At 42.5% G+C, this 25,283-nt stretch overlaps 1 protein-coding gene across 3 annotated transcripts in view; it reads right to left on the bottom strand.

Moving 5' to 3' along the window:
* Positions 1-25,283, bottom strand: part of ADARB1 (adenosine deaminase RNA specific B1) — a 1,484,163-nt gene that overhangs the window by 56,279 nt on the left and 1,402,601 nt on the right. For all 3 annotated transcript variants that reach the window (XM_044075985.1, XM_044075984.1, XM_044075986.1), the window contains one exon: positions 19,403-19,584. In XM_044075985.1, coding sequence (XP_043931920.1) covers positions 19,403-19,584 — 182 coding nt within the window. The remainder of the gene's footprint in view (positions 1-19,402; positions 19,585-25,283) is intronic.

The raw sequence follows: 25,283 nt of genomic DNA, 5'->3' as shown, positions 1-25,283 counted from the left end.
CTTTTCTTGGTTAGGGGTCGCCACAGCGGAACTCCGGTCCACTAATGATTGGCAGTAGATTTTCACAAACGCCGAGGTGCCAGCTCGACGTTCAACCTTCAGCGAAGGCACGCCCATTAACACATATCTTTCGAACGCCCACCCAACCGTGGGGAGGACATGCAGACTCCACATAGAAGGCACTCCCCGCACTCCAGCTGAGAATCGAACGGGAGAACCTCTTGCTGTGAGGCAACAACGCTACCGCTGCACCACCACGGCGATACTTCTCGTATGCAAACTCTGAGGTATTTTGGTGAGGAGCATTATGGGGTAGAGCTTAGCTCGAGAGTTTTGTAAGGCATAAGAGTTGGTTCCTAAGCTCGTAACTGAGCCCACAGTCAAGGATTATGTGAAGACTGACATCAGATCACAAATTAAAGGTCATGCTGCAAAACGCTAGGAGTCTAAACATGAAACTGCACTCATTGCAAGCATTCTTAACCCTGGAAGATGCTGACATTTGTGGTCACAGAAACCTTGTTCAAAGCTGCGGACAGCACCCCAGCCATACCAGGTTAGTCATCCTATCATACATTCAGACCCCAAACCATGGGCAGAAAAAAAAAAGGAGGTGGAGTTTCAATATATATTAAAGACATACACACCTCCAGGCTGGTCAAACAGAAATCACAGCTAGCTACAGGCCCCCGACTTTGACTCAAGATGCTCACTCTACCTATCTGGATCTCCTTGAATTAAGATTCAACTCTTTATCCTGATCCTGGGCAACATTAATTATCCAAACACAGACTAGAAGAACTACTCATGCCAAAACACAAATGTCCAGAGATTCCTTGATTTTGTCAATGCAACTGCCTTGGACCAGCTGGTGAAACCCCACAAGAGGTGACAATATCTTGGACTTGGTATTAACCAACACGAGTAACCACTGCAGCACCCCTACCATGTCATACTCCCTGGTAAAATCAGACCACAAAGAGGTCACTTTCGAAGTCACCATCTCCCCTGACCCCCCCAGCTAGGGTCAGACATAAAAACTTCTCCAAAGCTGATTACAACCTCCTGAGGGAAAGGTATAAACAACTTCACAGCCCCCCTCCCCCTCTGTAGGAACTGGCACAAATGTCCAAACCTACACCAAAGTACTATACAAGCATTTATATAGCTGCATGGAATTAGGAAAACCCGAAAGGAGAAAAATCCTCCTCCTCAAGGAAGAGTAAACCTGTATGGTGGACATTTGCAATAAATAAACTCTATAATAAAAGGAAAAAAATTGCTGTCCAGGACCAAAGAGGAGCAGGTATCTAAATAGAAGCAATCTCTCTTCAGCCTGAAGAAGCAAATAAGAGCACTAGTGAAATTCTCCAAATCAAACTTAGAGTCCAAACTGGCCATATCTACTAAAGACAATCATAAGGCCTTCTTCACATATGTCTGCAATCTCAAAGGAAGCACTCAGATCTGCTTAGAACTAGTGGTCAAAGGCACTACATACACAAATGTCGGAGATATAACTAACCTGCTGGCAGACAGGTTCAGGGAGAATATTTTGAAGGCAAAAAATACAGCCTCCATGGGACCCAATAACATCTCAAGCTGCATCCTACATGAACTCAGGCAGGAACTTGCAGCACCATTAGGCTCCCTATTCAACCAAAGCCTGAGTACCGGCTTTGTCCCAGCCAAATGGAGGACAGCCACTGTCATCCTTTTGCACAAAGGTGAAACTTTCACTAATCCAAGAAATTATAGGCCCATCAGTCTAACTAGCCTGATCTGCCAAGGCCAGAAAACGGATTACCATGGACATCATTGGCAACCTCCAAACAATTGATCCTACTCAGTTTGGCTTTGTCAAGGGGAGGTCATACCTGTTAAATTTGGTTGAATTCTTTGAGACAGTCACCAAAGCCAAGGACAAGGGGAAGACAGTGCTCACCACCTACCTTGACCTGGCCAAAGCCTTTAATACTATTCCCCACTCAGGTATAACAGAAACTCAACTAGGCATCAATCCATGTTACCAAATGGGTAGCAAACTGGCTCACTGATACAACCCACCTAGTCAAAATAGGGGAAGCCACCTCAAGCAGTACACCTGTAACGAGCTGTGTACTCCAGGGATCGGTTGTGGGGCCTCTGTTTCGGATATACTTTTCTGAGGTACAGGCCAAAATCAGTGGGCTATGGCTGACCAAGTTTGCATATGGCTGCAAGCCAGGCACTGTGATCAATTCCCCTAGTGATGAGGACATCCTCTAAGAGGGTCTTACTCAAACAAATGACTGATGCCAGAAACATGGCCTCAAACTGAATGCCAAAAAATGCATCATTTCCTCTGTGGAGAGTGATGTCCCCACAGATTATCACATAAACAAGTTCCTAAGCACACAATCAGTGTGAGGGACTTGGGCACCCAGGTTGATAGCAAACTGACTTTTGACCACCATACTGCCTCTGTTGTATGGAAAGCTTTCTACATAGCCCACCACATTATGAAGGGTATCTCATCCAGGGAAAAGAAGGTCATAACATTCCTATATTCTTCCCTTATAAGACCCATTATTGAGTACAATGCCCCTTTTGGCATGTACCTCACAAAGCACATGCAGCAGCTGAAGAGACAACAGATGTTCCTCACCAGGAGAATCCATGCCCTCAAATATCTACTCTACACAGACAGACTAAAAGCCATGTCCCTCTATTCTGTCTCATACAGAACTCCTCAGAGGTGACCTCTGTCTGGCATAAAAAGCGATCTCAGACCCTGCCTTGATGGGACTGCTGCATATCTGCAAGTGAAGCTTCATTTGAGTAACTTGCACATGCAACCTCAACCTGCTCTGCGACATCAATAGGACTTGTTGGTGAGACAGATGGGTGTCCCAGAGACTTCCCCTTCTGTGGGATAGACTCCCTCTCCATGTCAAGCAGAGATCCCCATTAAACCTTTTTAAGTGCAACCTGGATAACTGGATGGGGAACATAAAATACACCCCTGCAATTCCACCTGTGTCCCTGCTGGACAGGGGCATCGGGTGCTGACTTGATGAGATTCCCATATAATCCACAAGCAGGTAAGTGGTCCTTAACTGTACAAATTCTAAGTATGTGCTCTCAGCTCTTTGACTGACTGGGGCTTCAACCCTGAAATGAAACAATTACATAATGGCCAGTCACATTGTCCCTGTTGTACTTTTGTAATGCAGATTAAGTTCACACTCTGTAGGCAATGGCAGATAGAGCTGCAGCAAAGGTGGGAAGAGCAGGACAGGCTGCCCTACACGCTAGCATTTAAGGGGTGTGACTGGTGCTTTAGACAAAGTGTCACCTTGCTCAGGATCTGCCCTCCATTGCAGTGCTTGCCTACAATGGTAACTAAAGCATTTAAGCAGCCACAGTTAAGATTGATGGTGCTTAAGTGACAAGGATATTCAGAGAGAGAGGGAGAGTCTGTATGTGTGTGTGTGTGTGTGTGTGTGTGTGCGTGTGCATGTGTGCATGCCTGTATGCATATGTGTTTTATTGAACAGCAGCAAAAAGGTCCTTGTTATACTTTACAGGGATGACTTTTTCCTCCTTGAGTTTATAGGAATGGCATTTTGTTCCTCCTTGAAGTGTGAGAAGCTGAACAGTTTTTTTTTTTTGGTTTTTCGCTCCAGAATTTCATAATGGAGTGCGCCAAGTATCGTATTCACCCAAGGTGCCCTGATGGTAATAGTTAGCCGACATCTGTTGATGCCAGTCATCAGTACTACTGTATAAGGGATTCAGGACATTTTACCAATAATGTAACTTGTCAAGACTTAAAGAAAGTGAGGCTTAAGATTAACAGGCAAATAAAGTGAGCGTGCAGTGCCTGCCTTACCCCCACATAAGAAGAGTTTTGTTCACCTCCCCTTAGATAAAGAACAGTTCCAAGGATGCAGGCAGACCATACATTGCCCTCTGCTGGCTGTGTGTGCATATGTACGTTTACCTATGTGACATTCCACCACTGGACTGGTAATCAAGGAACCTCAATCCTCACCACTGGCACCAGTAGGGGATGTACACTGGGAGGATGACAAGTACACACACTATTTCCAGATGCAGCTCTCTGCATCAAGTGCAATTTCCCATAAGAGCACACACAGACCACAGCCAGTCAGGGGCTGGTTCCTCTATCTACCTCCAGATTCCCAATGAGACTCCTCACTGGCATAGCTATGCAGCTGAGATCTCAGTTGAGTGACCAAGCTAAGACCCACAGCACCCTCTCTGTCCAACCAGTGCTTCGTGTCCCTGCCCAAGTAGCTGACACACCCACCCTTTGAGGTTTGATTTACACACACACGCACCTGGGAAAGGCTATATGGTAGTTACCACTGCCACCAGTCAACTCCTTATCGGCAACTTTAAGGCCATTAAAGGATGTCCAATCTTACTGTGTAATATTAATATTAACACAAATGGTAGTTTGACCAAGGCTATTAGAAGTGGCCCACACAGTGTCACCAAATAAATATGCAAGTACTTTCAAAACTTAACTATCTCTACTCAGATCAGCCTCAATCTTCTTCTTCTTTCGGCTTTTTCCCAGTTAGGGGTCGCCACAGCGGATCACCCGTCCACTCATGATTGGCAGTGGAGTTTTTACAGTGTTGAGTTGCCAGCCTGGCACCCAACCTTCCACACAAGGCACACGCACTCACACCTAAGGCCAATTTAGAGTGTCCAATCCACTTACAGCATGTCTTTGGGATGTGGGAGGAAACCAGTGCACCCAGAGGAAACCCACACGGCCAACCGGGAGGACATACAGACTCCGCACAGAAGGCACCCAGCTGAGGATCATACCGGAGAACCTCTTGTTGTGAGGTGGCAAGGTTAACCGCTGCACCAGATCAGCCACAATGAAAGGTTTAAATATATTTCATAAATAAAAAAAACAGGACTATACTAAATATATATTCACAGTGACAGAGTTCAAAACCACAGGAAATATTTAAAACTACATTGCAGGACAGTCTCAAAGAAAAATATCTAAACTAAGCTTCACTATATTCCTGAGAGTACCAAAGGGAATTATACTGTTCCCTAGAAACTTACTTCATTAGAGCAAGTCAAATGTGGTCAATGAATCTTCTACTTGTTGTCAGGTCCAAGACAGAATACAGAATTGCTCTGTCTCACTAAGAGACTTTTCAAATTAATATCTCAAATATTACTGCTGGGATAACTTGCAGAATGACATCATTCCTTGTCATCTGATTGCTAGTTCCCAGGCCAAACAACCATTGATGAAGCTGGCAGTATTTAGCATCTACCTGTATACAGAAGAGGACTTCTCAGATCTCTGGCAGATGCTGGAAGTCATAAAACAATTGCATTCCTTCATGCTTTCAAGACTAGTAATTAGTTCACCCTAAAGACAATAGAGAAAGCTCCCTAGTACAGATATTGTGTCTCTTGCTATATTGAAAACTGAAAGATACCATATTTTATGGGCTAGCCATAAAGTAATTTAATTTCAGTACTTTTCTGATGTTAACCTCCTGTACTCCAGTTAACATTTAAACAGTTACAATAGTGCATGTACATTTCTGGTCTCTTCCAGTAGAGCACACTGTGGCTACATTTCAAATAGCACTCTGCAAAATACCCTTTTCAACACACGTGTCTGTCCAAGCAATTTGATATACAAATGACATACAGTTCTAAAACATTTGTAACACAAGCATATTGTATAAATCATTTCGATATTCACCAATGACATATACATATTTACAAAATTCCAGCTAGCTTGGCTGTCAGTATCGCTTTTGGTCATCCCCCCTTGAACACTCAAACTAGTTTTTCAAGTGACCCTTGAGAAATGTTGCTTGAGAAGAATGAGCCTATCTGAGAATGTATTACCCCATTCCCTGTCTTGAGATTCCAGCTGCCCTTTGCATTGCTGACCCCATTACAGTGTTGCACTGTCATATATGCCTGCAACCCTAGGCTCCACCATAGTAACTTGGGATTTTGCTGACTGGCTCCCTGTAGCCATAACCCCCCCACCCTCATCTGCCTCCTACTGCAAGTACTTAGCACCAGGGCCTCTACTCTCTATCATGGTAAGGTTTCATCATGTTAACATGGGGCAGTTTTGGCCCCTACCTCCTGCCTAGCAGTTCTACAATGTAGTTATCACTGACCTTCCATACCACTTTGAAGGGTCCCTCCCAAGCTGCCTGCAGCTAGTTCTGTCTGACAGGAATAAGAACCATAACCTGCTGCCCCATAGCATACTCTCTAGCTTAAGCATTCCTGTCATACCAGACCTTTTCCGCTGTTGGGCTTCTGCCAGGTTCTCCTTTGCCAAGCCCATGAGTTCCCTCAGACTTTTCCTGAAGTTTAGGACATATGCCACAACAGACTCCTTGTGGGATTCACACCCAGCCTCCCACTCATCACGAATCAAAACTAGAGGTCCCCCTCACCCTATGCCCATACAGCAACTCAAAAGGTGAAAAACCTGTGGATTCCTAGGACACCTCTCTGTAAGCAAACAGATGGGGCAGATATTTGTCCCACTCGCTCTTAAACTGGTCTGCAAATGCCCATAGCATGGCCTTTAGTGTAGAGTTTAACCTCTCCACAAAACCATTAGTTTGGGGGGGTTGGGGGTCTTTAGCTGCTTCACCCCACAGCATTTCCACAGACAAGCCAGCAGGTCTGATGTGAAACTGGCACATCTGTCAGTCAGTATTTTTTTTGGGAACCTACCCTGCACAAAATCTCTAACAAAGCATTTGCCACCTTTTCTGCCTCAATGAAGGACAGATCCACTGCCTCAAGTTCTCTGGTAGCGTAATCTACTACCACTAGGATATACTTTTTCCCCTGTGGAACTTGGGGTACTCAGAGGACTCGCAATATCCATAGCTACTCCTTGAAATGGCTCCTCAAGCCCAAGCAAAGGCATCAAAGAAGCTTTCATTTTGTCTCCTGTCTTGCCTACATTTTGGCAATGCTTGCAGGTCCTGCAGTACCCTGTTACATCCCCGGAAATCCCTGGCCAATAAAAGTTATGCATAATATGTCTCTCTGAATGCTTTATGCCCATGTGATCTGTAGAGGGAATGTCATGGGCTATGGCCAGAAGTGCCAAACGGTAGGCTCTGGGCACTACCAACTTCTGTATTCTCACCTTCTAGCCTTCCCTCAGGGGCCCACTCTCTATACAGTAACCCTTTGTTCCAGTACACAGATTCCAGTTTTCCTTGAGAATCAGGCACCCTCCTGGCTACCTCCCTCAAGTCTTGTAATGTAGGGTCTGAGAGCTGAGCCTGTCTCATCTCTCTCTTTCTAACCCTTGTCAGCTGCCCTTCCACAGGAAGTCTGGTATCCTCTGACAGCGGTGCCTCACTGTCAGCCTGGGTAATACTACTCACCTTTGCCCTTGCAGTCACTCTGTCCAAGGGAACATCAGTACCCACCAGCAGCTATGGCTCACATTCACTCTAACTGCTACAGAGTAGCTCCCTCCCTAAAGTAACCACCTCACCAGTCCTGGCTTCAAGTGTGCGGTCTTGTCTGGGTCCCTCCCCAAGGCTACCAGATCCACATGCTTGTCTCCAAGCCTGACTTCATGCATACAATGTAAGGCATTATCAGAATCATTCCCTATCAGGGCATCTGCAGGGATATCCTCAAACACACGTACTTGCTTGCTTCCTTTTCCACCTTCCCAGTCAAGGTGAACCCTAGCGCCAAAGATATTTGGAATGGGGTCCCTCCTAAAGCTCTGACTGGAGTAGACTGCCCAAGCAAGTAGCGTTCCTCTTTAAACATTGCAGGCTTCACAATGGTCGGAGTCAGAGACTTTGCCTCTCTTAGCAGTGGCCTGTTTCCCATCTACTAAGATAGGACATAACCTCTTGTGGTAGTTTGGTACCCTTATCTCCAGACAACTTAGTGCTGGCATTCTGTCATTCCCACTTGCTGGCTCCCCCCACCTTTTGTTCCCCATCTTGCCTCCGTGGACATCTACAGGTTACATGGTCCAACTGGTTACATTTACAACATTTAGCCCTTGATCCTGGCCGTGTACCTGAACTAGTGGCTTCCCCCATTACTGGTGGACTCTGTTGGAGTAGTTTAGGCTGCCCACCATGGGTTCCCTTAGTCCCATGTGCAGCACTGGGTATCCCTTTCCTGTGCAGTGATGCCCTGCTTGCTAGGTGTTGGTCTCCCTTTTTCCCTAACTCATCTGTGGTGTTACATTCTCCATCTGCCAAGTGGATTCTCACGTCCTCATGCAAAATCTTAAGGGCTTGTTCCCTCACCAAAAGGTTTGCCAGCCAACCTGACACCCACTCACCTGCTTATGAAAATAAGTGCTTAACTCAGCAATATCTTCACACAGACTTTCATCTGCCTTGCGTCTATGCTCATGAAACATTTCTATAAGCTTCAGGTGTTAACTTAAAACACTGTAATAAACAGTTTTTAACAGTATTATAATTAAAGCAATCAGCATCAGACAATTTAGAAACAGCAGTTACAGCTTTACCATGGAGTATGGGGGTCAGGAACCATACCCAGAGCCCTTTGTCAACATTACACTGTTTACATACTAAAACATATGAAAACAACTATCAAAATTATCTCACACTGCAAACTGTGGAAGAAATGTATTGACCTTTATTGCTTCTGGAGTTCAGTTATTCCTTTCCTCAATACCTCCAAGATCCTGGCGAAGAGTCAGAATCTCCTTTTCATGTTGCCTCTGCCTCTCATCTTCTTTGGCTTCCAGACGCCTCAGTCTTTCTGCTGATTCTGCTTCAACCTCCAAGTGTGCAGTCTCTCTGCTGATTCTAGGTCTAAATGTTTGGCCTCCAGTTCAAGTCTCTAACTGACGGATTTTTAAGTCCTCTGAGGCAAATTTAAACTGCTGCTTTTCTGAGAGTTGCACATACCAAGGCCAGTCTGGTTGTTGGTCTGTGATGCAGCTGTGGTTAAGGCTGCAATCATTGCTCCTTTAGTCAGGTCTGCATGCCCCAGTCCTTTGACTTGGCACATCTCGGCCAACTGGTTCCTTGTTAGCTTACCATAATCCTCCGCTGACATGCTTTCCTGCTCTCCCTGAGTAAGCTAACAAAAAAATAAACCTATTGTGATATGAAACTCTGAATGTCTACTGTGTGGATGCTTGAGAGTATAAACACCTTCTTTAGTGACCACTGTTTAGAGGCTACAGGAGTTCAATATCCACACCACTGAATCCCAATATGTGATGTGGTGATCCTACCACTGCCAAGGCGATGCCCCACCACTGGACAAGTAATCAAGGAGCCTCAGTCCTCACCACTGGAATCAGTGGGTGATATACACTGGAGGAATGACAAGTACACACAGCATTTTCAGATGCAGCTCTCTGTATCAAGGGCAATTTCCCTTAAGAGCACACAGAGACCACAGTCAGCTCGGGGCTGGTTCCTCTACCTTTCTTCAGATACTCAGTAATACTCCCCACTGGCACAGCTATAGAGTTGAGATCTCAGCTGAGTGACCAAGCTAAGACCCCACAGAACCCTCTCTGTCCAATCAGAGCTTTGTGTCCCTGCCCAAGTATATGACACACACAGTCTTTGAGGGTTGATTTACACACACACACACACACACACACACACACACACACACACACACACACACACACACACACACACAGTCACGTGGGAAAGGCTAAAAGGTTAGTTACCACAGCCACCAGTCAACTCTTTATCAGTTACTTTAAGGCCATTAACCAAGGGTATCCAATCTTACTGTGTAATATTAACATTAACACAAATGATAGTTTGACCAAGGGCAAGGCTATTAGGAGTGACCCACACAGTGTCAACAAATAAATATGCAAGTACTCTCAAAACTTAATTATCTTTACACAGACCAGCTACAATGAAAGGTTTAAATTTAATAATAAAAGAACAAGACAAAACTAAATATATATTTACAGTGACATCAGAGTTCAAAACCACAGGAAATATTTAAAACAACATTGCAGGACAGTCTCAAATAAAGAACTTCACAATATTTCTGAGTCTATCTAAGAGGATTATACTGTTCCTTAGAAACTTATTTCATTAGAGCAAGGCAGATGTGGTCAATGGATCTTCTAGTTGTTGTCAGGTCCAATACAGAATGCTCTGTCTCAGTAGGAGACTTCTCAAATTAGTATTTCAAATATTACTGCTGGGATAACTTGCAGAATGACAATTTCTTGTTATCTGTTTGCTAGTTCCCAGGCTAAACAACCATTGATGAAGCTGGCAGTATTTAGCATCTACCTGTAAAAATACAGAGACGAATGTTTCTTCTCAGACCTCTGGCAGATGCTGTAAGTCATAAAACAATTGCATTCCTTCATGCTTTCAAGACTAGTAATTACTTCACTCTAAAGACAATACAGAAAGTGTCCTTGTACAGACATTGTGTCTCTTGCTAAATTGAAAGCTGAAATATACCATCTCTTCTGTGCTAGCTGTAAAGTAATTTAATTTCAGTTATTTTTCTTATGTTAACCTGCTGTATTCCAGTTTCCATTATTAAAATATATACATTTAAACAATAGTGCATGTGCATTTCTGTTCTCTTCCAGCACAGCACACTGTAGCTACATTTCAAACAGCACTCTGCAGATGCCCTTTTCAACACACATTTCTGTACAAGCAGTTTGATATACACATGACTTACAGTTTTAATACATTTGAAACCTAAGCATCTTGTATAATTAATTTTGATATTCACCAATGACATACAATTATTTACAAAATTACAGCTAGCTGGGCTGGCAGTATCCCCTTTCGTCACAACCTACCGGTCAAGATAGGAATACTGAGTCACTCCATATGCTTTCAGTGAAACAGGCTCCTGCTGAAATTCCATGGAAAAGTAAGGCTAAGTGCAACACATGATAAATTTGTACAACTCTGAGGCAGTACTATCTTTCGGTCTGAGGTCTATCAATTTTAGAGTTGGCACATTTAAACTGCAGGGGTGTGGTGGATACTGACCTACCACAAAAACATTTTAATATAATTTCATAACATAACTTCATAACAAACTTTCTTCTCTTAGCAAAAAATAATTTATCAAGTAATCTCTTCACAAAATGCATTACTGTAAAGTCTGTTAAACAACAGACTTATCAGGTAAGCTCCTCACAAAATGCATTACTGTAAAGTCATGTTTTCTGTAGTGGATTCAGCTTGGCTTGATATTTTAAGTCAAATGCAACTGTGCCTCATGAATGGAGTACAGAAACAGTCATCCTGCAAAAGGCTGACCATCTACAGAACCATAAGTCTCACTTACCTGATATGCAAAGCCACAGAAAGAATTATTGTGGAAATGATCAATAATGAAATAGTAAATCTCCAGAAATAGGATCCAACCTAATTTGGTTTCATCAATGGCACATCATGCCTACTCTACCTGCTGGATTTTGAGAAGGTCACCAAACCAATGGACAAGGGCAAGGGCAAAATGGTTCACATTCCTAACTTGACCTGGCCAAGGCATTTGACACAATACCCCACTCAGGCATTGTTGACAAACTCAAGAATTCAGGTACAAACCCTCAAGTCACCTAGTGGATGGCCAACTGGCTCACACACAGGACTTAGATGTTAGAATTGGGGAGTCCACCTCTACAGACCAGTCGGGGATTGGTCCTGGACCGCTACTTTATGCCATTTACCTCTTTGAAGTTAACGCCAAAATCAATGGCCTCTGGCTGACTAAATTTGCAAATGTTCTCCATGAAAATCTGACACAGACAAACTAATGTCAGAGACATGGATTAAACTAAATGCCAAGAAATACATAATAGCAATCTTTGTGAAGTCATTCACCCCTGGCAACTATCATATTGACAAAACACCCCTTAGAACTGACCTAGTAGTCAGGGACAAAGGAACAGACATAAATAATCTAGCCTTTGACCATCATGTGTTTACAGTAGTGAGGAAATCATTCTATATCTCACAACCTATAAAAAAACATGTGGCTCTAGGTCCAAGGAGATCACTGTTCCACTGTATTTGGCATTCATCAGACCTATCACTGAGTATAATGCCCCTATGTACCTATCCAGGCATATCCAACAACTGGAATGTCCACAGAGGTTCCTCACTAAAAGAATACAAGGCATAACATGCCCTGTGCAGACCACCTCAAGGTCCTATCCCTGTATTCTGTCTCCTACAGGCTGCTGAGAGAAGATCTATGCCTAGCATAGATGGCACTGTCAGAGTCCACTCTGATGGACCTCCTGCATATCCCCAAAAAGTACAGTTTTGTACCTACCATAAATGTAGATGTTCGAAGATCCACATTGCTGCAGTCCTTACACTTGGGTAGTCCTCTGTCCTCGGTCGGCCCGAATATCAAAGTATAAGGCTGACGTCGGTCAAGGCGCATTTGACTGACATCAGGACGTCAGGGTACAAATGCGCATGACCGACGTCATATCCTCAGTCTTTTCTTGCCCCAGATGTCAGAAGACCCTAAAAATAAAGGTCAAAACCAAAAGACAGCAAACAAACAACCAACCACCCTTGCACTAATGATATGTACAATATACACAATATATACAATATTTACAACCCAACCCACACAACCACCTCTAACTACAGAGGGGACGGAGGGAGGGTAAATTGGACTGCAGCAATGTGGATCTTCGAACATCTACATTTATGGTAGGTACAAAACTGTACTATGTTCTTCATCTCACATTGCTGCAGTCCTTACACTTGGGTAGAATCCCAAAGCAGAGGTAAGGGAGGATGGCCAAATTATAAGGAAGCAGGAGCTGCCAAAATGCCCTGCAAAACAGCAGTGGCAAAACCAGCCCTGGATTTTGAGTAAAGTGGTAGGTGATAATGCCTAGAGAAAGTATGCACTGAACTCCAAGTAGCTGCCTCCAAAATATCTTTGGTTGCTACCCCCCTCAAAAAAGCTGTCGAAGTGGCAGTAGCCCTAGTGGAATGAGGCCTAATCCCAGCTGGAATCTCCTTGCCATGATGGGAGTAACAGAAAGAAATGCAAAACCCAATCCACTTAGAAATAGTTTGTTTTGACACAGGCTTGCCCTGAGAACTCAAAGCAAAAGAAACAAATAACTGCTGAGACTGCCAGAACCCTTTAGTTCTGTCCAAATAATATCGCAACTGCCTGTGTACATCTAAAGTGTGAAAAATCTTTTCCCCTTTATTTTGGGGATTTGCATAAAAAGTAGGCAAATGAATAGTTTGGTTTAAAGCCACACTAGAAACCACTTTAGGCATAAAGGAAGGATTAGTACGTAAAGATACCCTATCCTTATGGAAAATTAAGAAGGGCTCAACCGCCATAAGGGCCTGCAATTCAGAAACCCTTCTTGCAGAGGTAATGGCCAACAAAAAAGCAGTCTTCCATGATAAATATTTCAACTCAGTAGTAGCTGCAGGCTCAAAAGGTTGTAGAGTGAGTTCCTCCAACACAAAATTGAGATCCCAAGCAGGAGTAGGAGCTCTACGTGGGGGTCTTATATTCTTTGCCCCTCTAAGAAATTGCTTGAACAAAGGATGAGAAAACAATGGTGGGTCACAGTCATAGTGAGCTGAAATTGCTGCAGCATGAACCTTAATAGAAGAGAAGGACAAACCTTTGTCCAGTAACTCAGTAAGATATTGAAGAGCCACACTTAAATTAGGCTCAGAAACTTCAAAATCCTTTGCTGTACTCCAAAATAAAAATCTCTTCCATTTATCTGCGTACACTTTCCTTGTACTAGGCCTTCTAGCTTACAAAATCACATTCAAAACTTGTTGTGGAAGTTGAGACCCTCTATGGTTCAAAACAGAATATGCCAGGCTGTTAGGTGAAGAGAGTGAAGTTTGACATTGAGCAAATGATTGTCCTCCTGGGACAACAGGTGTGGAATCGAAGGCAAAGGCCATGGAGGCTTCCGTACCAGACTTCTCAGTAGAGGGTACCAGTGCTGTCGAGGCCAATCTGGAGCTATTAAAATCATCCTTGGCTTGTCCTGTCTGACTTTTAGAAGTACCTTTGGGAGGAGAGGCAGAGGTGGAAAGGCATACACATGAAGATTGCTCCAACTGAAAGAAAGAGCACCCACTTTCCAAGCTGTGGGATGAAACCTTTTCGTGCAAAACTTTGGCAGCTGATGGTTTAGTGGAGAAGCGAACAGATCTATGTCTGGAGTTCCCCATGACACTGTCAATTTCTGAAATACATGAGGATCCAATTTCCACTCGTGGGGATCCATAATTCGCCTGCTCAACACATCTGCTAAGGAGTTCTGTGCTCCCGGCAGAAACCTTGCCTGAAGATTGAGCTGTAAACTGAGAGCAGTCTCCCACAAAATCATTGCTTGCCTGCATAGAGGATAAGAATGTGTTTCCCTTGCTTGTTGATGTACCACATGACAGTTGTGTTGTCTGTTAGAATCAACACCTGCCCTGGAAGAAGTAAATCCTTGAAAGCTATTAATGCAAACTGGACTGCTAACATCTCCTTCAAGTTGATATGTAGATGTTGTAGTCTGGCAGGCCACTTGTCTTGTATCCACTTTCCATTCAGATGAGCTCCCCAAGCTTTGTCTGAGGCATCTGTCATTAAAACCTGACTCGCCTCTGGCCGGGTCACAGAGAGTCCCTTGTTTAGGTGACATTCCTGAGCCCACCACAAAAATTCCTTTTGAATGCAAGGTATTATTTGAATGACAGTGTCCAAATCCTGGCAGTGCTGTGTCCATACATTTTTGAGATACCATTGCAGCTTCCTCATATGCAGTTTGGCATTGGGAAGCACCAGAATACAAGATGCCATGAACCCTAAGGCTTGAAGGACTGTCCTTGCAGTCAGCCCGGACTGATGAGATAGTTGAAGGAAGTAAAGGGAAAGATTCTTTTGTTTGTCCGGGGTCAAAAGGCCATCTGGGATGCTGTATTCAGTCTTACACCCAGAAAGCACATGTCCTGAGAGGGTACTAGACTGGACTTTATTTCGTTCACAGAATACCCCAGGCATCTTAGCACTGCTATCACATATTCCAAATGATGAAGAAGCTCGTCCCTTTCTTGAGCCAGAATCAGGCAATCGTCCAAATAAGGATAGATCTGTATTCCTTTTAGCCTGAAGAAAGCTATCACTGGAGCCAGAACTTTCGTGAACACTCTGGGCGCAGTAGATAAGCCAAAGGGCAATGCAGAGAACTGATAGTGAGAAGTCCCAGCTCGAAAACGCTCGATACTTCCTGCAACTTAGTCTGATAGGAACATGAAGGTAAGCCTCCTTGAGATCCAAAGTTACCATCCAATGGTCTTTGCCCAGCAGAGGTAAAAGCTGTTGTAACGTCAACATTTTGAACTTGGGAATGTCCAGATAAGTGTTGAGGATAGATAAATCCAAAATTGGTCTCCACGTGTTCCCCTTCTTTGGTACTAGGAACAGGCAAGAATAAAATCCTAGGCCCACTTCTGGCATAGGGACCGGCTGTATGGCCCCTATTTGGAGTAACAGAGAAATTTGCTTGTGTGCCTCTATTCTTTGTTGAGGAGGAACGTCTGGCATGCCTTTGAAAGGAGGCAAGGTATGGAAATAAAAACTGTAACCGTGGTGTATGATATCCAATACCCATCTGTCTTGGGTAATTAAATTCCAATTTTCTTTGAAAAGTGCCAACCTTCCTCCCAAAGGTGCTGCCAGACGAGAAGGCTCTGGCAGCTGAAAAGGTAGGTCATTGGGTCTGTTTACGAAAGGACTGACCCCTGCCCTCACCAAGACTGTGCAGGAGAACTCCCTGTTCTAGGCCTGAAAGAGCCCTGAGCTCTGCCCCTACCACGTCTAGATCTACCCCTAGACTGGGAATCATAAGAAGGATACGCCCACCCCTTAGTAGGCCAATTTCTACTAAACTTTGGAGGCTGAACCTGCAAAAAATCTTTAACAGTCTGCATAGACTTAGCCTTGTCTTCCATTTTCTTTAAAACTGCCTCAACAGGAGAACCAAACAACACATCAGATTGTAAAGGAGCATCTAAAATCCTTGTTTTAACATGGTCAGATAAATTTTGATCCCTCAGCCAGGCGTGCCTGCGAAGAACTGACCCAGTGGCAGCCACCCTAGACGAGGCCTGTACAGCATCAAAACCACATTGCAAAGAATGCTTACCCACCTGTTCAGAAACATGTACTAAATCTTGTAACTCTTTACAATCAATACCTTCCGCCAGAGCATCAACCTTAGACTTCAATTGTGAAAGAAGATAGTTTTGGTATTTCAACATGTGAAACTGGCAATTCAAAGCCCTCATAGCTAGAGTGGAAGTAGTATAAACTTTCTTTCCCCATCTATCCAAAGCCCTGGCCTCTTTATCTGCAGGAACCGGATTCTTGACAACAGAAGCCTTAACACCTTTAGGCCCCTGGCTAACAGTTTCTGGGTCTGCCCTAGGACTCTTAAAAGATACTTATGAGCTTCAGGCACCCTGTAATACCTATCCGGTTTAACAGGAGCAGGAGGCAAAGAATCAGGATTAAGAGAAGCTTCTGAAAAAACATCTTCCACTACATCCAAAACAGGAGGTATAGCCAAAGGCCTATGCTGGGGTAAAATAAAATTCCCTAAGCCTTTTCCTGGAATCAGAGAAATCCTGACCTTCCCACTTAAAATGCTCCCTCATGGAATGAAGAGTTTCTGAAAAGAAAAATCCTCAGGAGGAGAAGCAGAAGGAGTAGAATCATCCACATCAGAATCAGAATAAGGAGAATACTCCTGCAAGTCTTCAGCCGAAGACTCAGAAACATCCGAAGCCTGCTCAAAACTCCCTAGCTCAGGCTCTACCCTAGGCCTCTTATCAGGAGGGGGTAAAGAACCCCTAATCAAAGTAATCAAATCTTCTGCCATTTTAAGCATATGCTTCTTGGGCACAGTTCCTGAAGAACTAGGGGTAACACCAACAGAAGCTAAACCTGGCCTGCCTCTGGGAGAAGCCTTGGAAACCGAAGGAGAGGGCCTAACCACCCTAGGCAGTGAGGGGAGTATAGTAACCTGAGAAGCCCCATCAGCCTGACCTGCCTCCTGAGAGGCCACATCTTGTAATAACAAAGTCTCACCCTGGAGTCCCAAAGAAACCTCCGGTAAAACTACCAGCTCCACCGACGCCTCTAAAGAACCGGCGTCCGGTACAGACGGTTCCTCCAGCCTAGGCTTAACTGCTTTGTCCTTGCGCTTCTTCGAAGAAGCGGGCGTCGGAGCATCCGACGGCATTTTATAATTGCACCGCTTCCCGAAGACTAACCTGGCACAATCTAGTCTTCCCTTAATAGTGCGCTTGTTGAATCTAGCACAAGAGCGACACCCAACAACGTCGTGCTCAGGCCCTAAACAAGGAATACACAAAGTATGGTAGTCTCTATGCGGTATCTGTTTCCCACAAGAAATACAATTATTTACTTTTTCTGACATCCGGTAAATCACTGAGGCAAGAAAAAACCAAAATATTCCCCAACGGGGTACTTAGCCAACTTTGACTCGGTCTGAAACTCCGAAAACCGAACAATTTCAGAACGCCAACCGGCACTTGCAACGCTGCTTCTGCATCGGACCATGCGGCAAAAAAGACTGAGGATATGACGTCGGTCATGCGCATTTGTACCCTGACGTCCTGATGTCAGTCAAATGCGCCTTGACCGACGTCAGCCTTATACTTTGATATTCGGGCCGACCGAGGACAGCGGACTACCCAAGTGTAAGGACTGCAGCAATGTGAGATGAAGAACATCAAACACCACCAGAATTACCCATTCTAAAGACTTAAACCTTGCCTGTGATATAAATAGAACCTGCTGGAGAGAAACCGGTATGCATCCCAGAGACCACCCCATCTCTGGAACAGGCTCCCCATCCATGTGAAGCAGAGTTCCTCTCTAATTCAATTCAAGTGTGACTCGGAAAATGGGATGGGGAACAGGAAATTCATCCCTGGTTTAGCACCTATGTCTCTAATGGACACAGGGGGCCTGTAAATGGCTCACCTCCCAGGGCCCTGCTTCTACAGGCTTCATTTCCCATTCACCTGCTTACACTTATCAAGGATACCAGAACTTGTCAGTGATTTGGGGTGCATGGCAAGGCTGAAAAAGGTCCTTGTGGTTGTTAGCCTAGTAAACACCTATGCACCTGTTCAGAATGGTGTTCCCTGATGAAAAAGAATGGGACCTAAATTCTAAACAGGGAAAATTTTTGCCTTGCAGGTAATTACAGTTGAGGCAAAGGGTTATTTACAAATGCAGCAGGGACAAACACTACTAGGATAATGTAAAATCATGCACATATCTCCTCACAACACCAAGGATGTGATACACTTGTTGATGTAACTCTTAAATATTGCATGGATGTAAAATACCAGTGCAAGACTGCGAGAAAGATAAGACCGCTCAAAATGGCAAGAAGTGAAGAGATTAAGACCAAGAGAGGAAGACTACAGCTCCTGAACATGAAAGACAGCAAGCATCAGTGTGTGCAAGTAGTACTAAATCAGGCAATGAAGAAATATGGTGAATAAAAGAAAGGATAAGTAACTGAATGGATGCTGAAAGAAAGGCATTTGTTCAAATAGACGGGGGACAGCTCCATGTACTGTGGTGAAGGAAAACGCTCATCTAAGAAAAAGTGAAGGCTTCAGCCCTTCATGCAATTTAATGTTACACATAAATAGTAACTGACTTAAGTGTGGATCTTTCAAATGAAGTACATCGTGAAGGAAAGCTATCAATCTATTAACTTTCCCTAGTTAACTAATACGTGGACTGTCCCAAGGACAGATCAAGCAGCAAATGAAAGTAAAGGGAGGGGTGACACCTACTAAGTGCCAGCAAATACATCTTCCATAAGTATCATTCAAGATGGAGTTTGTCCAATAGGAGGAAAGGAAGAACACTGGTAGCGCTCACTATAAAAGGGAGGCATGAAAAGGGAAGCCCATAGACCACTTAAAGTGACACGGAGAGAAGAAAAAAAAATGACAGGAAGGGTGGGGCAGCTGGATGCACCATGAAAACAAGATTCCAAGGTTAACAGAGAAAACTAAACAAAACAGGGACTTCTGAATGCAGTACATCAAGTACAAAGTCCAAAGAAAAAATCACGCATCTCATGACAGTCTCATCTCACCTGCATGTCACTTTGTACTTGAAATAGGGCCAAGATATCCAAGAATAACAGCTTCAGTGACCAAACTCAAGAAAGTTAAGTCATACTAGTAAAGACTCCATCTATCAGGCTTACTTGATCACATCAAAAATGAGGGGAATCCAAACCTAGCAGCAACCTACATCACATATTTCTTCACATACTTACCACTAAGAAGGGGTTTATTGAGTCGGTATGATGATGGCAATCCTTCAATTTCTGCTATTCGCTGGTACACGGCCCTTGACAGGTGATCTGCATGGTACAGGCTGCCCAAGATAATGCTAGAAAAGTAAACAGCGTCCACAAGATGGTTCATCAAGGCTCCCTGCATACCCAGCACATTCCACCTGTAAAACAGAAGCATTCTTAAAAATGCCAAGTCCTTTCTTGAAAAATACACTAGGATTTAGACATGAGAATTATGTCGCATCTAAAATCCTTTCAAGTTAATGACAGCAATGACATGTATACAACACAGCATCTTTCTGCAGAAACATTACAGTCATTACACCAGCACAATACATTTCCCAATTCATGAACAGCTGCAGCTAAAAGAAATGTTTTCTTGTCCAGGGATTTTTTTTATTTCCAACTGGTATATTTTTATAGTGTTGTCAAGTACAATACCATATTACGAACTGCTTCTTTGCTATGTAAATTTAGTTAGGAGATGCACTGTTCTATAATCGCTTTCTTTTCTCTATGAACAGGGTGGAGATTCAATAACCACTTCAGGCCTATATGATATCACTGTATGTTAAAATGTTAGGACCACCATCAAGGAAATGGCACTGTACAGTTATAATTTATAATTTACTAGGTCATATGGGTTTCCTCCCACATCCCCAAAGACATGCTGCAAGTGGATTGGACACGCTAAAATTTGGCTCTAGGCATGAGTGTGTGCATGTGTGTGCCTTCCATGGAAGGCTGGGCACTGGGCTGACAATTCGACACCGTAAAACTCCACTGCCAATCATGAGCGGATAAGGTGACCCGCTGTGGTGACCCCTAACCGGGAAAAGCCAAAAGAGAGATTTACTAGATCATATTATACACTACTTAAATAACTCTGTTGCAGTAACTCAAGTACAACTTGCTCCATTTACAATGATTTGGTGCTCATCACATATACTTGGGACTGGCTGCAAGCTAAAATAGTGTGCCTTCAAAAGGGGCAAGCTCCCTGTAGCCTGACAGAGGGGGAGGGGGTCTCTACCCTTACATGCACCAATCTCTAAATATCTTTCCTCTGGGTCTGCACCAATTTGGAGAAAGTACATTTACAGATAAAGTCTATGTATTTGACTTGCTTGCTTTCAAATACAAAAATGAGTGTTCAGCTACCAGCAACTGAGCAGCGAGTATCTTTAACTCAACCAAGTAAACAAAGTATTTATTCTGGTTTTGTGTATTTACACTGGCTATAAAGAAACAAAGAAAGTGATGTTAATTAATAACCACCTTAGCTAACTAAGCCAAGCACTTACCGACCTGGTGAAGTGTCTGTCTCTGTAGCTTCATTTTTATCAAAGTCACTCCTTTAAGAGACAGCTTTGCATTTATTCAGTGCTACGATAAATTCCTCAGCTATATTGAATTTAACACAATTGATAGAAGAGCGTTCACGTATCTGATCCGCAACCCCCTCAGTGAAGAAGCATTCTGTCATATGCCCTCTGATTCATCATCAATCTGCTTTTAAGCTGTCCCTGTTCCCCCAGATGACTTACTATATACCTGCACTAACAAAACTCTATATTCATTATTCACAATGCACCACGATTGTTTGGTACCAATTATTAGTGTAAAACACCACTGTTCATTGCAACACTTTACAGACATTATTTCCAAGGCACCATGATATTTGATACACTGAACTGCACAGAGTTCTATACTATAGTGCTCACTCACTTTGCCTCCAATAGCCTGCACTATCAACTTGGTCTCTCTTGAAGTGTGACTAACTTGAATGTAGAAGACCTATATGTCTAATAGTTTAATACTTGTACTAAACAATGTCTATATGTACATTACATAAGAATTATACATAATTACCAGATTTACTAGATAAAGTTTAAATGTCGATTGTATAGGGCTTGTATGCAACTTCCTGAACTAATTTGTGAATGCCATTTATGTGTTGTTTATAAGTTACTTCAATCTTAATGGAGCTTTTCTCCCCATCTGGTGAGTTAATTGTCATGGTATATTTTGGTGTAGTCCAACCCTATTTACTTGGACTGATTTTTAATAAAAAGATTTGTAAACTTTTTATTAAAACCAGAGCACAAATCAGTTTACTTTTCCTGGCGTGAAATCATGTTAGACTCATGTCCATACACTTTAATGGCCATATCTCTTTGCATGTGCTATATGCATCCATTAAAGTATATTCGAACAGCTCTCATATTCCCTCAGTAGATGTCAGATGTTAGAAATCATCTTTATACTTCAGCAACATCAGTGTGGGGATAAATTTCCCCAATATTATAAATAGGTTCATAGGTAAGTACCAGGACAGCTGTCCTTGTGGGACATTCTAAGCCTAGCCAATTTCCCTTTCACAGGTGAAAAGAAAAACTCTGTACCTTAGGTCTGTGAGGTAAACTCCTTAACCATTATACCAACCCTCAACTTAACACCAGCTCGGTTCTCCCCCAAAAATAGACCACTAGCCTAATACAACTAACTCAGATTGACAAATAAGAAATAAATTTAAAAAAATGTAAATAAATCAACTAGTTTGTAAAAGGGGTGACCATAAAAAAGGAGAAAATAGATAAGTAAAAGGAAAAATGGAGACAGTCTTCCCTGGGTTGCAGGTTGCTCCTAAGTCTGTTAAATGACTTCCATGGACTAAGCAATGGAATACATGCTACTTCAAGAATCCCATCAACCGTCAGCCTAGATTTAAAGGATGTGTTTAACAGGGAAACTTCTGGTGGATGGCTGAGCCCCAAGGTGCACCATGCTGTACTATATGCCTTTTCATTAATATAATGTTTACAAACAGTACTGTTTGTGATGCTAGACTCCCTAAATTAAAATATGTTACATAAAGGGAACTTATTTTATTTCTTTTCTATATAGTACATAATCCTGTATCACTTTTCCTTTCCACATTAAGATCTTCAGACACAGCTGTCATTAGTATTTATAATTGTACTTAAGCCTTTTAACTGACTGGGGTTTCTTAAGTACTGTAAGGCTCCTGCAGTGAATAAAATACCTGTGCTACTATAAACCAAGTATTACAGAAAAGACAAAGAGGTACGGGACATTTGTTTAAAAAAGGGAAGAGTGGTATGGTAAGGTTAAAGACTGGCAAGAAAATTAGTAGTAAAGAAAGCAGGCACTGGTTTGATTTCAAAGACGACCATCTAAAAGAGGAAAAAACTGAGAAACTGATGGGAAAATGAGTTAGGACAGAAATAGTCCAGTTGATAAAACGTGTGAAAAAAATCAGATAACCACCTTGAAAGTATTAACAGCAAGGGAAAGTGTCAATAAAGGTTGGCAATTTGAATAAGGTGGCAAAAATTACTATATACAAACTCAGGACCTATTCAGTCCATTTAAGAGTTTGCCTTGCTGTCCATTCTGATATAAATGCCACATTAAATGTATCCAAATCAGTAATATGTCTTAAATGTATGGGTAGGAAGTTACATAATCTCCTTGATCTATGATGCAAGAAAGATCCTTTCGCATAGAGGTGATACTGAGGTTATGTAACCATAAATTGTTGTTTCTTGTATTAGTACTTGTGAATTACAAACTCAAAACCCAGTACTGCTGCCCAACACTTGTCATATAGACATTTGTAAACTACAATTAAATCACCTCTAAGTAATCTGTAACCTATCAAAGAGATGGAAAGATGTTGAGTCCCTCACTCCTAGATCAATGATAAAGAACCCCTACCTCTCTTGTGATGGTCTTCTGAATGCACTTGGACTTATTTAAATGAGAGATACTCCATTCCCAAAAAGAGCCACCATACTGTACTATTGGGTGAATGCTAGATGTATAAAGCCTAATCAAGATGCCTTTGTTATGGCTAGGCTTGTATAGGCCCTAGGGCTGATAGCCAAGTGCCAACCTACAACCCTTTGTCTGAAATGAAAGAAACAGTGTAAGATGTCCTAATCATCAGTTTGATATGCTCATTACATTTCAGTGCAGAGTCCACCAGTATACCAAAGTCTAACTATGCTGGTGGATCTGATGATGTAGTTATTCAGTGCATACATGTATGTGAGGTTATCTGATCCAAAGTGAACACTTACTGTTAAGCCTTATGCCCTTGTTCCTTACTCATACAGTTAAGCTGTCCAAACTTACAGAGCAATCTCTGACCCAAACCTAATGAATCTGCTGCACATCCGTAAATCAAACGGGACTAGAGCTATCCATTCCAGGGACCTAAATATGGCCTGCAACTTGAATAGGATGCTTAATACAAAATAATACTAAATACAATTCTGGGTAATGACTACATTATCTATGGTATTACATTGGGATGAAAATGGCTAGGCTTGAAATGACCTTTGGGTTGATAGCCTACTAACCTCCTATGATCTTAAGATACTCAGTGCAGGTGACTATGCAACTTATTTTAATGTCAGCCAATTTGCTGAACCACAAGTTTTCAGATACAGGGCAGCCAGACGTAAAAAAGCCAAAAAGTAAGGGACCCAAGGCAGATACTTCAGAAATACCTTTACCAACAGACTTGTAGTTTGAATAACATTTTTTTATTCTAATTCTATACTTCTGATTTAGCAACCAGATGGCAACCCATCTAATCAAACAAGGGTTCATATTGGTCTTGCGTGTCAATAAAACTGCATGTGGGACTGAGTTAAACACTTGCAAAATCTAGGTATAAAGCCAAACCCAAGTCAATGGAATTTACAACATGCTCATAAAAACTAATTAGAGATGCAAGAACTTCTGGGTAGAAATCTACATTCATAGATTGCAGAGCAAAGATCAATCATGGATTAAAGTGACAAACATGTAGTATGCTCAAAAATTTTCCAGGGTATACAATTAAGACTAAGAAGTCTGTAGTAATCAGTAGACAGACTAGGATGACTTTTCTGTATAGGGATGTTAACTGTCTCTTTCCAGATGGACAGAACACAACATTCTGTTAGAGACCTCTGAAACAGGTAGGTTAAAGCATGGCAACAATGCCTCTTGTTATGCCCTTCATGAAAAAAAAACTGTTAAGACCAATCTGAGCCAGATGCAGGGTTAGACTATGTTTAATGATGCCTTTCTTATATCAACATCACACATTATTGGGCAAATACCATTGAGGATAGCTTGGTTTGGATTAATAGAGTTTATCAACCAGATCCATAGGATCAGTAATAAAATTGTCCCCTATTTTTAGAGAGACTCCAGATGTTTCATCTTTCATAAAGAAATACAGATGCTTAAACAAGGTTTCATAAGAGCCAGTAGCATTTACTGACAATTTAACGTCACAGTCAGACCACAGTATTAATCAATTTTGAGAATAGTTTATTTTACTCTCTTATACTTTTGCCTATTATCCAAAGTAGGGTGAGACTTAAAGGATCTCCAAAGTCTTTTCTTAATACACTTAATGTGAAAGCCTACTGTTCCACCAATATAAAGAGTTACTGCTAGTCCTCGTAGCATTACCAAGAAGCACAAATTGTTGTAACATGTTGTCAATGAAGCCATATAGCTTAACCAGTTCTCCTCTATAGGCAAAGTAAATAGGCAAGATTCCCAATTCCATAACTTTATTTTAGAATTGACTGCAACAAAATTGTAGAGGTAAAAAGTACAGTTGTACAAGTTCTATTTCCCTGTAATAGATATCTGAATTTCACACTGCCTTATTGGCATATGACTTCTGTGCCTGCACAAAACCACACTGGCAGCTTTCCAGAACTCAGAATGCCCTCACCTACCTCTCTGTGATAGAGGACTGGCTAAATCCCCTCACATCAGGGGAAGCCTAACCCCTATTAAAAGAAAGACCAGAAGCAAAAATTACCAG

Source organism: Protopterus annectens, chromosome 6.part1, assembly GCF_019279795.1.
Source record: "Protopterus annectens isolate FY-2018-M chromosome 6.part1, PAN1.0, whole genome shotgun sequence".
NCBI classification, from domain to species: domain Eukaryota; kingdom Metazoa; phylum Chordata; order Ceratodontiformes; family Protopteridae; genus Protopterus; species Protopterus annectens.
The sequence above is the reverse complement of the archived record's forward strand: the minus strand, read 5'-3'. Positions and strand labels throughout refer to the sequence as shown.